Source organism: Rhinolophus sinicus, chromosome 16, assembly GCF_057876585.1.
Source record: "Rhinolophus sinicus isolate RSI-liver-muscle chromosome 16, RSI-T2T, whole genome shotgun sequence".
In the NCBI taxonomy this organism is placed as follows: Eukaryota; Metazoa; Chordata; class Mammalia; order Chiroptera; family Rhinolophidae; genus Rhinolophus; species Rhinolophus sinicus.
The window spans coordinates 146,976,806-146,993,146 of NC_142516.1; the positions used below are offsets into that span (position 1 = coordinate 146,976,806).

The 16,341-nt window shown below is 36.9% G+C and overlaps 1 protein-coding gene across 5 annotated transcripts in view; it reads left to right on the forward strand.

Moving 5' to 3' along the window:
* Positions 1-16,341, forward strand: part of NALCN (sodium leak channel, non-selective) — a 294,980-nt gene that overhangs the window by 184,256 nt on the left and 94,383 nt on the right. For 4 of the 5 annotated variants that reach the window (XM_074329501.2, XM_074329500.2, XM_074329499.2 and 1 more), the window contains one exon: positions 3,188-3,262. The exons of the other annotated variant lie outside the window; for it this stretch is intronic. In XM_074329501.2, coding sequence (XP_074185602.1) covers positions 3,188-3,262 — 75 coding nt within the window. The remainder of the gene's footprint in view (positions 1-3,187; positions 3,263-16,341) is intronic. 5 annotated transcript variants of the gene reach the window in all.

Below are 16,341 nucleotides of genomic sequence, written 5' to 3' on the forward strand. Positions count from 1 at the left end.
ATTCAGTTTTCAGCCATCAACACTAATGGAGGGCTTATGGACTAAATTAAGTTCATTTGTAAAAATTTCAAGAAACTCATTTTAGTTTCCTATAGCTAAGTTTACATCTGCATGCTTTCTTACAGGCTATACCACACACCAGTGTTGTCGGGGGAGGGTTAAAGGAAAATATGATAGCTGCAATCTATTGAGCTATTTTTAATTATTATAACTGTTAATATTTTACAAATGAGGGCACTGAAACGCACAGTGGGCTAGTGGTTGCCACATAGCTTGTGACTGTTTGCTAACCGAGGTCTCAAACCACAATGCTCTTTTCTACCACTGTACCAGCCTATATCTGCTTAGGTCCACTGCAAACTTCATTGCAGTGTGCACAATATTATGTTTATGTTCCTGACCGGGTGGTGTCTGGCACATCAATGGAGTCCAATCAACTGCTTGTCGAATTTAATCGAATAACCTAACCTGACTGTCCTTAAGTAACCTGCCATCTGGCCATCTGTCTGGTGTTGGGCAAATAATTAAAACTGAAATCTCCTGCCAACCCAGAAAACCTCTCCACCAAAGTAGACAAGAAAGAAAACAGTTTTATTATCGAATAAGCACTAACCCAGACCGCAGTGGGCATCACAGGCAACCCACTAAGAGATCACACAGACGGAAAGCAACTCACACTTTTATACATATCCCCACATTGCATCCATATTCTCAAGATGAAAAGTACTAGTCCTCAAGTAAAAAAAGTCCACAGCACCATTTATTAAATATAGTTACCCCTAAATTCACCTTGTAGTGGGGTGACCATCTGTGGCAGCTAATTGCCTTTATCCAAAGGAAAAAATAAAACTTCTCATATCTCCGTGACAAGTAGGTAGTTTTGCTGTGTGAAGACAGGTGGCTAAGTTACACTCCCACCCTCCCATGGAGAAGAGGAAACAGGGCACTATTCCTAGGTTGTGAAACAAGTAAGGCTTATTTAGAGCTTGAAAAAGATTTATATACATCTCAAAGGGACAGAGTTTTCTAAGGAAATGCAAAGACAAGTTTTCTAAGGAAATGCTCTAAGAAAATAGAGGGGAACAGTTGCTTTCCCTGTTTTCATCAAGGAAAATTAACTATTATTGTTTTTTAGAATTTTTGTTAGCCCTTTCACTGGGAAGATAGGACAACTGGTTAAATTAGGACACAGAGCAGTGCCTGCTCAAATGTCAATGAGTGATAGAAGTGTTGTGAGACAGCTCGTATTAGCAGCAGGAGGCCCTCAGGTGGACATCCCTGAATCTGGAGTGAGGTTGCCAGGGAAGGTAGACTCCTCCTCTGACGTTACTTTGGATGATAACATCAAGGTCAACATCAAGGTCATGGGAAGGGGGCTAAACTCTGAGTGAACTATAAAATGTCCTGTTTGGAATAATGTCTGGTTTAGAGTAAGCATAACTATATCGGTGCCCATGGTGTGGCAGACGTGGTGACATCAGTAAAAATCTAGACCGTTCTGTATCTTCTTTAAATTCTGATAGGATTGCAAAGGACATTACTATAAAAAGGAAGGGTACTGGCACTTGTCCCAAGCCAAGCATATTCTGTTAATTTTAATAATATTTGGAGGCTTTTTCCCCCTTGTTAAATACTCATTACATTTGGAAAAGAGCTAGCCATTAACTTCTGCATAATAATCTCTCTGGTACTTAAAAGTCATGACTAAATTGCCTCAGTTTTCTTACCTCCGTGCTTAACCATCTAATGTTAACAAACAGGAATAATTTGTTAAGAGGGAAATTGAAAGGAAAAATATAAATTAGGAGTGATAATATATCCTAATTTATAATCTATAAAAATGTGGAACTTTAGAGAATTCAAAATTGAAAAGGGACTAGAAATTAAAATATTTTTAAATTCTACATTTTTGCTGTTTTCTTTCTTTTACCTTATTTACCCATTCCAAAAGAAGCAATGCCTTTTTTTGTTTGTTTGTTTGTTTGTTTGTTTTTAATTTGGGAAATATGGTGAAATACAAAGAAAAGGAGAAAAATCCATTTTTCACAGACAGACACCATTAACATTTCTAAAGAAGCTCTTTCTAGCATTTTCTCTATTCCTTTTTGCACTTCTAACACATATACTCTCATTTAATATTGTAAATATAAGCATTTTTTCAATACCAATTAAAATTCATGAGTGCATTAGTCACCTATTGCTACATAACAAATTATGAACAACTTAAGAGCTTACACCACGATAAACATTATCTCGTGCAGTTTCTGGGGGTCTGGAATCTGGGACAGGTTTAGCTGGTGTTTCTATTTCAGTGTCTGATGAGTTTCCAGTCAAGATGTTGGCTGGAATTGCAGTTACCTAGTTACCTGAAGGCTTTAGTAGGGCTGGAGGATCCACTTCTAAGATGAGTCTCTCACGTGGCTTTTGGCAGGAGGCCTTAGTTCATCACTACATGGGCTCTCTGTAGGGTCTCTCAAGTGTCCTCATGACATGGCACCCGGTTTCCTCCAGAGTGGGTGGTGCAAGAGAGAGCAAGGTGACAGCCGCAATGTCTCTTATCACCTAACCTCACAAGTCACACAACAATCATTTCCGTAACATATTGGTTACACAGACCAGCCATATTCATCGTGGCAGGGGACTCACAAGAATTTGAAGATCAGGGACTCTCAAAAGTGTGAACACCAGGGGAACTTCTGTGAGACTAGCTACCACAGTGGGACTTTTTAATGCCTGCATGAATTTTATAATAGAGATCTCTATAACTGTATTAACTATTTATATGAGATTATATATTATTTCCAGTATTTCATTATTGCAAATAACTTGATCAAGCACCTTTGTATAAAAAACTTTTCATCAGTACTTCAGATTTTTTTTTTTTTTTTTTTTTTTTGGTTATGGTCTCAGAAGTAGGATTATTGAGTTATAAGAAAAGTTTCTTTAATTCCCATTTTAAATCGCCTCCATAAGCAAATTAATATTTTATATTTATTTCAGTTAACATATGCATTTCCTTCAATGTATTTGTGATAAATACCTTATAATACCTACACAACTACATGTTTATTTTTCATTTAATGCTTTCTATATGGTATGCATTTTAGGTAGATATTTTATATCTATATATAATATTTTGATACTTACAGCATGTGGGTTTTTTCATTGTTATTTAACCGTTTTATAGATCCTCCTGAGTTTGTTTGTTGCTGTTATTTTGGACAACTTAGAACTTGATGAAGATCTAAAGAAGCTTAAACAAGTAAGTAATGTATGGGGGACTCTTTAAACATGTACTTACAGGTTATATTAAAGCAGTTTGAGCTTCAAAGTAAAAAATTAGATTTTAATAAGTTAGGGCAGTCTAAGGTGGCAATTTTTTGTTTGTTTGTTTAATTTTTATCCATTATCAGCAAAGGAAATTTTCTCTTGCTCCATAATTATCCTAGGAATATTTTTATGTTATTATAAGTAACATAAGATTGGCATAATATAGTAAGTTGGATTTGGAGACTATTCTCCTTCTGCCATTAAATGAAGGTTGTCTGGAAATGAAATGCCTCAGGGCCAGATTGCCATTTTGCATAATTATATGAAATACTCTTGATCATCATCATAAAAATATTAAACATCAATTTTCCTGACCTCTAGACACTAAAAGAGAATTTAGTCTGGGTTTCCATGGTTATTATAAGAAATGGAATAGAATAAATGATCAACTGTGTGCCCAGTTATGTATGAACACAGATTGGGTGTTATGGCAATGATAATCGTATCAAAACAAAATGGAAATGAAATTGTGTGAAAGTTATTTATTGACAGCAGAAAGACAACAGGTAGGAGCAACCATTCTCATAGTTTCTGTTACATGAAGGATACTTGGCTTATATATTTGGCTTTATCAAAGAGTATAGACCTTTTGAGAAGTAGAGTTAGTGGGAAAGGACACTGGATGCCATATTCTTGGATCACCCTCCTCAGCACTGCAAGAATAGCTGGGATGTTAACAAAGAGAACCAAGGCTCTAAAACAAATCCTATCTGGAATTCCATGAGGCCCTACACCTTCAGAATTTTCAAATTCCATCTGAATTGTCTGTATTTAACAAAGCAAAGATATAACCTATTTAAATTATTTTGTTGTCATTTACATATATGAAAGTCATTTTAGGCTTTTCATCTAATCACTCTTGTTTATCTCCAAAGCCTATGATTTTTAACTAAGGGTTGTCAATAATGAAAAATATTGATATAAAGATGCCCCTGAAATCTACGTAACTTTACTAACAATTGTAACCCAATAAACTTAAATTTAAAAAAATAATAATAATAAATAAAAATAAATTCAAAAAAAGATGCCCCTTTAAATAAACTATATGGTACTTTGCTTTGACTATATATCATTAACTATAAAAAAAAAAGAAAGGAAAAAAAAGCTTTTATTTAATCACTTGCTAGATATTAGTGATGTTTTGTATTTCTGAAAATACTGTTCATCAGAGATGATTATCCAATAGTGCTAGCCTATAATTTAAAATATCTTCTTTGAATAGAGATATTTGAGCATTGAAAAATCTCAATCTTAAAATAGCAAATCTCTTTTCATTAGTATTTTTCACATTTTTTTTTTTGCCATGATTGGACTGAAATTACATTTCTATTAAATTCATCTATTAATTTTACACTTGAACTTCATGAAATTGCTGTGGACCAAATATTGTTAGAATAAGCTAAAATGTTCCTGGTTCACTTTCTTTCATTTTTTATAAGAATATTTTGTGTTTTCACTAGTTTTTAACAATTATGTCACTTTTTTATATCCCTGGTTTTCCTTATTTCCTTTGATTTTGGCCTTTGAGGTAAGGCTCATATACACAGTTTCAAACACACACACACACACACACACACACACACACACACACACAAGTGCGCGCATCACTTTCATACACACATGCACATAATGATGTAGATACCTGAAACTTTAAACTGTCTTTTATAGCTTCTTTTATGCTTCCAGTAAAAATGTTACCTAAAACATTTGTTTAGTTTTCCATGCGCAGGCCCACCCCTTAAGGATTTAAAGGTATATACTTTATTTTTACTATTCCCAGATAGATAATAGAATGGGAGAAATGTGGGGGGAAAAATGCTTGATTTTCTTAATGTTTGAAGTTTAGAAAGCACTATGTATTTCAAAGTCTGTCTTTGTTTAGGTCAAACTTTTTTGGTCATCTTTTACCCTTTCCACCAACTAATCTGTAGGTTCTTATAGCTACAGTGACATTTATTGACCACTCACTCAGTGTCAGGTGCTTTGCATTTTAACTTATTTAATTTTCACAACAACCATGTGATGGAGGTGTTACTAATATATTCATCTTACAGATGAAGAAACTAAGACACAGAGAAGTTAAGTAACTTGCCTAGGGTCACACAGCGAATAAGTGGCAGAGTTAGGATTTGAACCCAGGAAATTTGGACCAAAATCTCAGACTCCATATACTCTACTGAGTTGATCTAAAGATATATAAATGCCAAACAAGAGTCATGCCTTATGTGGAGGCTCACTCACAGGACTGTTAATTACCCATTTATAAATAATGATATTTTAGGTGACAGGGATGTCATTCTATTCACCAAATAACTGTTGATGTCAGGGAAAATTTTCTGAGGAATGGAGGTGAATTAAATAACCCAATCATTAAAACTATCCAAAATAGTTCTTTGTTTCCCCTTGAAAAGCAGGTGATCTAATCAGAGCCACTGGAGTTGTGATGTTTGCAGACTTTAAGAGCTAAAATGCTTGCTATTCACTCCACATAGTGGCAGAGGCTGCTCAGGGCTCCTCTTCACTCGGTGACCTTGTGGAACAATGATCCTCCTTGGACACAGACATAATATTGCAGCATATTAACATTTTAGCCAGGCCTCTAGAGGCTTTCAATCTGTTTTATTATGATTGTGGAAAAAACAACACCATGTTAAACTATAAATGTTGGTTCATAGACATTTTCAAGAGTAATAGAAATCAGTGAGAGTTACCTCTAAAATGGAAAAGTTAAATATGAAACATTAAATAGAGCTATTAGGAAGAGAAAGTTAATTCTCACACTTGGGAGAGGAAACATGACCCTGAAGATGGGCAAGATAGAAGATTATGGTAGAAAGCTAAAAAATACAGTGAAGGAATTGGAATGGAGGAGAAGAAATAAGTGAAGAAGTAAACTAGGAAAACATTTAAGGTATGAACTTAAGGGACAGATCACAGATTATGACTACAACACAATGATAAAATGGGAGCAATGTGACCGAATCTGGAGTCTGGACAGTGACAGAGTCAGATGGTCAAATGTCAAGGCCACCAGAGCCTCTCAGGGAGAGGTTCCCCGAGGGCAAGTATGGTCTACATGATCAGCAGTTGGCGGAATCGTGGAATAGTATTCTCCTTAGTTAGAAACGTGATGATATCTATATTTTTCCTGTTCTTTTCTGAAGTCACCTCCTTGCCTTTTAAGACAGTGGTTTCCCACCAGGGATTGCTGACCTCTAGGGCTTTTCAAGAGAAACTATGGAGCCAGCAGCCCTTTTCACTACTACAGGAAGCCGAAAGAGAATTGTTCGTTTACCCAATGTGAGATCAGATGTGCTAACTAAAATGCCAACTTGAATACTTGTAGGGGGAAATCTGCCAATTCTAGGCGGCAGCACTGCCCCCTAAAGCTAAAGCTCTGAAGTCTCTTCATGTATGCTTTCCTTTAAGGAAAAAGAAACCACATTGAATTATTTATTGCTTAATAAAGGTGTTTTGGTAGACAAAGTAGTTATTTTTAAGAAAGGTAGGATTCAGAGGGCAGAATAAAAGGGCTCCTTGGAGAAGAATTTTGAAAGTTTCTGATACAAATGCCCATTCCCACCACTTCCCTTCTCCAAGATATTGCCAGTGTTGTGCCTTAATAGTAACCAAATGTAGCTTTCCTTTATCACTCTTCAAAATAAATAATTTTCTAAAAATCATACCAATTATATACATCCATGTAAAATCGATCTATTGCTTTCCCTGTGTTTCACATAAGATGCAATCTATTCCTAACAGCTATATACAGTAGTAGCAATCATTTCATAGAGGCTGTAATTGACATGACCCCACATCTAATTAAATAGAGACCATGCTTCTATTTTCAGAATCCTCAAAACCCAATAATGGACCTGGAGTGTGTGTGGAGGGCGGAAAAGGGGAAGGGAGAGAATGGTTTTTTACATAAGATCAGAAAAGTGACTAAAAATGAGATTCTTGGTGAATGTGTAATTTGGCTGTTGAGAAGCCAAATCAGTTTGTACAGAGGCTAAAAAAAATCCCTTGACCTACTACTGTCCTCTGAGTAGTAGGAGAAGACAATGACCTTGGTGTAAGAGTAACACAGGGGAATGTAAGTGGAGTTTTGCAAACTTTGAAAATGAAGCGAATTCTTGCAGCTTTAATGATTTTTGTAAATTCAGTGCAAGACAGATATAAAGGGTTTTCTTTTAAGTAATATGAAATTCATTAAACTGTGAAGGAAAAAAAAAACCCACAGAGAAGCCTCAGGGAAAGAATCATTGAAAAGAGATATATAGATACTCTGTTTAGATTAAATTCAAGGCTCTACAGTTAAAAATGTTTCCCCAGCTCTGTATCAAGTCTCGTTTGAATCCTGTTTCGAATTCGATGTTTGGCCTTTTGCATGTTGAGAGTGAGGGGTAGGGATATGTAAAGAAGCTTCTCTCTCTTATTGACTGTGATTTTTTTAAAAACAAAAACAATAAAAATCTTATATTCCTTTTTATAATGTGAGCTCCAGGTTAAAGTTTGTCTTTAGCCTTATCTGAGATCTTTCATTTCATCTCTGTCTTGTCTCCTATGCTGAAGTCATTCCAGACTTGGGACAACAGCAAGGAGACAGGGTGTTGCCAGAGAGTACCATTCATCGAAGCTCTGGTTGCCATCTCCTGATTTGAGTCGAGCCTTACATTCTTCTCAGTCTTTTGTTCCATCTCTCATGAGTGAACTCAAACTAATGTAACATAAAAGAGAGTGGTGGAACTGCTACAATAATAAATATTGCTTATTGAAAACTACCTTCTGTAAGGCACTTCATATTAAATTACTGAATTTAATCCTGAATATTAATGACGCAGAAACTAAGCTTCAGAGGAGTAAACTTCTTGCCCCAATTCACAGGATTTGTAAGTGCCTAAGATGGAATAACATGGCCTCTCTGATGCTAAGCCACTGTCCTCACCAAAAGATGCCACACTAGTGCATTCATTCATTATGAGACACATGACTAGAAAATAGATTGGATGAGATGCTTACATTTGTGAATCAACATATTCCTTCTCTATGGGTGCATGGACTGGAGGCCAAATCATAATCAGAATATAGCTTAGTTAGCCAGGAGTCAGTGTGGGGTGTGCGGGAGGAGGGTTGCATAATTCAAATGTGTAACGGCATCAAGCTAAGATTGTCTGAGGTATCCTTTTATAGTTGGTACATCACTATCCATTCTGTAATCCTGGGGTCTGAGTACTCATCTACTGTGCGTCAGATATTGTGTGAGGAGCAAGGGACAAAATGATGACCAAGACATTGTTCCTGCCTTCAAATAGCTTGTCAGCTGGTGGGAGAAGTGACAAGGAAACATATCACAGAGGTCTGTGGAGCACATAGGCACATCTAACAGAGACTACGAAATAAGAGATGTTTTCTCGCAAGTATGATATCGACAGAAATGTGAAGGTTGAGTAATGCCTATCCAGGTGAAGAGGGTTGGAAGAAGGTAGCATGAGAAATTGTACTTAAGTCCAAGGGAACAACAACCTTTTTATTTAGGCAAGAAAAAAGCACGGTGTGGTGTTTTTTTTTAAAGAAACTGCTGGGAGTTCATCCTGGTTCAAGTATAGAAAAAGGGAGAAAATGGTGAGCCGAAAATATAAGCAGGGACCAGCAGATGAGATGGTGTGAGCAGCGCTAAGCATTATGCTAAGGGCATTTAAGACAAAGAGTGGCATAATCTCCCCTACAGTCTAGCTTCAGTGCGTAAAGTGAACAGAAGGGCACCTAGGCTGAAGCTAGGAGGACCCGTGTCTGAGACAGAAAGTGATCATAGCCTCAACTAAAGGAAACAGAGATGAGGGAACATAATGGAGTAGTGAAATACAGAGGAGGGAAAACAGGATAGGATTTGGTGACTGACAAGGATATTACCCAGGTTTCTAGATTGCCCTAGACGTGCCAAGACAGAGAATAGAGGAGAAGGGAAAAAATGGGACTTTTGCTTGTTTGTTTGTTTGTTTGTTTGTTTTCTTTAGAGGGATGGAGGCTCGTCATGTATTTTCCATGAGATAGATGCCTGGGAGATATCTATGAGACGATGTCTAGAGGCAGATGAAAGGTTTAAAGGTTAGGTGAAATGTCTGGGCTGAAATAGATACTGGAGAGGAGCAAAAATCAATATGCAGATGATCATTTAAAGCCCTTAGGAATCGTGACTTTACCAAGGGAAGAATGGTTCCCTGAGGAATAACCAATGAATCGTATAAGACAATGAGGGGGCCCTGAAATGTGGAAGAGAAGTCACAGCCCAAGAGGCACAGGAAAGTCTAGAATGTGTTTGTCATCAAATACAAAAGGTAAAAGTGTTTCAAGAAGGAGTCTGTTGGTCAACAATCTCAAAGATTTCAGAGAGGTCAGAAATTGTCACCATGGAAAATAATCCTGTCTACCATAGCATGAGAAAGAATAAAATACTTATGAGTAAACTTAACCAAGGAGGTGAAAGACTTCTACACTGAAAGCTGTAAAACATTGTTGAAAGAAATCACAGGAGACACAAATAAATGAAAAGACATCTTGTGTTTGTAGATTAGAAGACTTAATATTGTTAAAATGTCCATACTAACTACCTAAAGCAATCTGCAGACTCGTGCAATCCCTGTTAAAATCCCAGTGTGTGTTTTTGTAGTTGTAGGAAAAAAATTCTAAATTTCATGTGGAATCTCAAGGGACCCCAAACAACAAAAACAATCTTAAAAAAGATAAACTAAGTTTGAGGCCTCACACTTCTTGATCTCAAAACGTATCACAAAACTATAGAAATCAAAATGACATGGTACTAACATAAAGACAGACATATAGATCAATAGAGCAGAAAGAGAGAGCTCATAAATAAACCCTGGTATATATAGTCAAACAATCTTTAACAAAGGTGTCAAAACCACATAAAAGGAAAAGGATGGTCTCTTCAACAAATAATGTAGGAAAAACTAGATGACCACATGGAAAAGAATGAAGTTGAGTCCCTACCTTACATCATATACAAAAACTAATTGAGAATGGATTAAAGACCTTAACATAAGATCTACAGTTATAAAAATCCTAGAAGAAAACATTATGGAAAGTTTCATGATAGTGGAATTGGAAATGATTTCTTGGATATGACACCAAAAGCACAAGCAATGAAAGCAAAATAAACAAATGAGACTACAGCAAATTTAAAAACTTTTGTACATCAAAGGAAATAATCAACTCAGTGAAAAGGCAATTTATGGAATGGTGAGCCCTTAACCAGTATGACTGGTGTCATTATATGAAGAAGAAAAGAGACACAGACAGATACACAGGGAGAACATCATGTGATGACAGAGGCAGAGACTGGAGTGAGACGTCTAGAGGGTGAGGGACACCCAGGATTGCCAATTGTCACCAGAAGCTGGGAGAGAATACTGGAACAGACCCTCCTTCAGAACCTCTAAAAGGAACCAAGTCCACAGACACTTTAATTCTGGACTTTTAGCCTCCAGAACTGTGAGACGATAAGTTTCTGTTATTTTAAGCCACCCAGTTTTTTGGTACTTTGTTACAGCAGCTCTTGGAAACTAATACACCTCCAGAGCCTCGTTCTCTGGCCTCAAGAAGAAATGATTCCTTTCTGACACTAGTTGAGAGCACAGCATAATGGGTGTACTCCCAAAATGCCAGACCAGCTTCCACTCACCAAGAACAACTTTCTCAGCAGTTGGAGTCATTTTATTTTGCTCCTAATCGAACAAATTCCATAAAAGTAAATTTTATAAATTTAAGACTTTCTTGGAAGAAGAGTTTCTTTAAGCCCTTCCAAAATGTCATTTCATGTACGACTGACCCAAACCAGATCACTATTAGAAGACTATTTTCAGAAATCTTGTTCTCTGCCTCATCCACAGGTACTCAGGACTTTTAATAAGTTACCTATGTCTCTCTTGCCATTGCGCAAACATAAAATGACTTGCCTAAGACTGTTCAAGTTTACGTAGGTGAGTTGTCGGTGTGTCATTCTATAAGTGTGCTAATTTAGAATTACTTTTATTACAGTTTTTCACTCTGCAAGATAACTCCTCAATTTAAAAAAAAAAAAGAAAGAAAGAAAGAAAAGTGAGGTTGAAAGGGCAAACGTGCCCAAACCCAGGTGAGAAGCGCACACTTCAGCTCTGCCTGAACTCTGCATGCCCAGCCCTCAGACCACTACGTAGCTGTGGGGATGCTATTTCATTTTGCTTTCTTTAATCAAGAGAGCAAAAATTTTAAAAACTAGCAGTGCTTTTTTTCTTCACATCCTGTCAGAGGCAATGGAAACTGCATTGCTAGGGTTCTGAAAAAAAGTGTGACAGTTGGTTTTCAGTTTTATGCAGCATCTCACAATCATTGAATAGCAAAAAAAACAAACAAACAAAAAAAAAAAAAACGAAAAAAAAACCACAAAACTTTCTTAGCTTTGTTAAGACTTGTTATAGGGAGTTAGGGTAGTGAGTTTTACCCTATGTGTACCTAAACAGGAAGCATGAATACATTGGAGGTGTTTTTATTGCCTTGATTTCTTTTGGTCTCAAGTTTCATACAGCCCATCTGTTCTTTGTTCTGATGAGGCTCTGGAAGGGTATTAATTTCCTAAGGTTTAAAACAACAGAAATTCATTGTCTCACAGTTCCATATACCTTTCCATTTTTCCCAAAGCTTTTTTATTTTCTGCTTGTTCATTCATTCCTCAAATCTTTGAGTCCCCACTGTGTGCAAGACATTGGGCCAGGCACTGAAGAGACAAGAATAAATAATTAAGTTCTCTGCTCTCATGGAACGTATGGTCTAATGGAGGACTTGAACATAAATAATCAAACCAATTAATAAATATTTACAAATGGAGATGAACTTCCTTCAAAAAACATCGTTTGAGTGAGGACTTAATACAAGACCCTGACCTTGATACGTGTCAGGGAGGCGAGGAAAGAGAAACACTTGAGGTAGGTTATGAAGGCTGAGCTGCAGTGAACTTCATAGAGGTGTTGATGGGGAAGGGGAGAGCATTCCAGAGAGAAGGAAAAGCATTCAGCATGACCAGAATCCATAAAGCCCCGAGTAAAGTGGTGTAAAGTGAGCCTGGAAAAATAAGTAAGGCATAGACCATGCAGCAACTTGAAAAAACATGTTAAGAACTTTTACCTTTTACCTAAGAGCAATAGGAAGACCCTGACGGCTTTTACGCTAGGAGGCTATAGTGAATTAAAGAGCTATTTAGGAATGAAAATCAGTAGGGCCTTGATGATAGTTTGGATTTAAGGACACTTATGTGAGAGGGTCTCAAGGATGATTCTTGGTTTCAGGTTTGTTTCCTTGGATGGAGGATGATGCCATTCACTGAACCAGGAAACATTAGCACAGAACCGTATTTAAGAAAAAGATCCTCAACTCAGTCTTGGGCATGTTGAGTTGGAAACTCTGTGCAGAAACATTGGTTGGTTGTGTGTATAGGTAAAGATGAGGGCTGGCTGGCTAGAGATATAAATATGGACACTCAATGTAATTCTTATTTATCGACTGCCTACCAGGTGCCAGACACTGTTCTAGGCACGTGGGATAAGTCAGTGAACAAACCAGACAAAAGTTCCTGTCCTCCTTGATTCTTCAGTCCTAGTGAAGTTCTCTGTATTTGCATAATAGTGGAAGTCCTAAATCTCCACGAGATTGCATAGGGTAGGAAGGAAAAAGATACTGGTGCCCTGACGAAGAACAACATTTAATAACTGCTGCTGCTTTGCCCTTAGAATACCACAAATAATCTGTCTCTGTTTTTCCTCCATGTAAATTTTGACTTTTGGTTCTGTTACAAACAATCAACATTCTCTCGAAGTTCAAACTCCCAATAAGAGAATACCCGATTAGTCCACTTAGTCAGCATCACTCCTATTAAGCCAGAATTTCCTATCTCTGACTCCCTCACAATGGCAGTCAGTCTTACAGAAAACCATCAGGTCTAAATCCAAGCCAAACCGCAAAGAGGGTCCCCATGAAATTTGGCTGCCTTCCTCAAACAATCAATCCCTTCTTCTCCTAACTATCCACCCTGGCCTCTGTTTTGGAGGAGAGATGAAGAGGAGATGTGCAGCAATGAAAGGAGAGCCCACGTCCCCTCCCCAGTTCCTGGCCAGATGTCATACTTACAGTTCAGTGGGTAGAGATTTGGGGGAGGTTTAAATCAGACATTGGATTGCACTAGACTGATTTTTAATAACTAAAGGTGGCCAAAAATTTCCAGAATTTATCAAAGAACAGCGACCACTCTGTTTTTCTTTATTCGTAATTCCGCTTTCCTGTACTTGAGGGCCAGTGATTTCATCGTTGGCCTTCCTTACATTCTACTCACTACTTATTCAGTAGCAGGCGCAGTGGGGAGTGGGGTGTGTCTGGCATCTTCAAACAGCCATATGGCTCTAGAGTATTTTTCACTTTGATATTAACAAAAGAGTGATTTAGACTATTTCTAGGAAATGAGAAATGTTTATGCATGTTATTTTTGTTTGATGTTAGCCCTATTTACATGTTGTTTTGCATAAAATATGTTGATTAATGTGAATTTTCATAATGCATCAAGTAAGGCCTTTTTATCAAAGTATGCAAAATTGAACAACTCTACAATCTACCACAAGCATACTCAGGAATGATACTTGGAAAATGCATGATTGTTGCCTAAAAAGGAATTACTTAAGGAGACAGAGCACAGCTGGGGTTCAAACCCTAATGTGGAGACTCCAGTACAAAATATATGACTTCCACACCTCTAGTTTAAAGTGTGGTATTTATTTTATGGTAAATATAATCACCAATACTAGTTATCTGCATATTAAGGTGGAACAGATAAGGAAATTTACTGTACATAATGAGAGTTGGAATTTACACTTTCAGAGAAGGAAGTTACAAATAAGCAAAGGGGAGATGCCAGAACAAACTCGATGGTGCTAGATTGAAATAGGAGTATTAGTATGGACTCGGTTTATTTTTTATTTTATTTTAAGATAGATAGGTAAATAGATCTATAGCTTCATAGATGCATAGATATGTAGATAGATATATAGATGTGTAAATAATACGTAGATACAGAGATAATATTGGTACATAAATGCATGGATGGATACATATTTGTACTAATAAATGTAGATAGATGCATGGATGGTTCTATGGTTACAAGATACATGCATATATAGATAGGTACTAAATATAGATATGTGTGTTTACATGAGTTCCTATACATACATGTACTTCCTAGCTATTTCCTCTGAGTGAGCCTAAAAGCAGTGACATACCAGTAAGAACATGCAAACCCTGTGCCCAAGATTTTCATTTTTAAATACCATTCACCAATAAAACAAATCAGTACTCTTTGGAGAAATGGCTGATTCTAGAGCTAAGTCAGGGAAGACACAATATGAAACTTAAGTGTTTTGTGGAGCCAGAAAGCAAGGAAGGGCATTAAAAGAAGAAAAATAAGGGTATATCGAAAGAATAGAGGAGCTAACTGAAAGAACCCCACAACGGTCAAAGCAGGAACAATTTGAGCAATAAATAACAGTAGCATTGGATTATAACCCAAAGAATGAAATAAATAGCCAAAAAAACCATATGTATAAACTAATGATTGAATTTTTTAAAATGTAGGAGAAGGGACTACTCTTCCTCACAGAATAATCCCAAATCATAAATGTAGACAAACAGAAAGAATAATAAATAAGGGAAATAGAAAATCACCATTAGAACTGTCAATAAGCACCCAAACCTATATTTTTGTAAGAGTTTATTTGAGCCAAACTAACAACATATGCCAGGGAGCGAGATCTCAAATGCTCCCGAGAACAGTTTTGCAGCTTCTTTCGGACATTTGAAATTAAGGAGGGGATGTAAGGAAGACTGGAGAAAGCAAGGCAGGGTTTGGATTGTCAGATAGGTATGATTATTTGCCCTCTTGAAGGTAAATACCCTATCCAAGGGGTATTACTTCTGACATTTCAAACTTATATTAACCTAGATAGGTAAGAACAATGGAAAGGCTTAAAACCTTTCACTAAATAGTTACAACAAGCAGAGTACAGCATTAGGAATAGAGACAGTGGAAATGTAATGGCTGTGTGCGATGTCAGAGGGTAGTGGATCGGGGGAGGGGGATTGTCACTCTGTGAGGGATATAAATGATAAATGTCTTAACTAATACATTGTTTTGTGCACCTGAAACTATTAAAAAAAAAAAAGTACAAAAAAAAAAAAAAGAAGAAGTTAGTGGCCTGGGGTGTGACTCACTATGATCTGCCCAGTCAGGAATTTCTGATTAGATCACCCTGTGAGGTTACTTTCCATAGAACCCTGCCCCCTTTTTTCTGTTTGTCCACAGAACACTGCAGTTATAATTGGTGCAGGCAAGATCTACCACTGAATACCAAAATTACTGTGTGAAACTTGAAGGAGAAATAGGATATTTGTATGGCCTGAAAATATCTCCCCACAAAATAATTTTTTTTTTAATTATTGTGATGGCTTTAACATGTGTCGACAAATTCTTTGATACTCCTTCCTCCTAGGAGATAAAACTTAATTCTTCTTTCCTTGAGTGGCAACCAGTTGGTGATTTGCTTCTAACTCACATTGCAAGTTTATGGTGAAGGAACCTGGCAGACATACCTTACCCAAGTGACTAGGATTACCATCACCGATGTTAAAGGATATTGATACCACGTACCTCCTGGTATGATGACACGAGCATATTATTTTCATGGTATTCTTTAAAAAAATCCATAAACTCAGTTTGATCATGACAAAACATCAGACAACCCCTAAGAGGGGTACTCTACAAACTACCTGCCCAGTACTCTAAAATTGTCAAGGACATTTAAAACAAGGGAAGTCTGAAAAACTGTCACACCTAGGGGAGACTCAGAAGACATAACAATGAAATTTAATGTGGTATTCTAGATGGGATCCTGAAACAGAAGAAAGACATTCATTCAT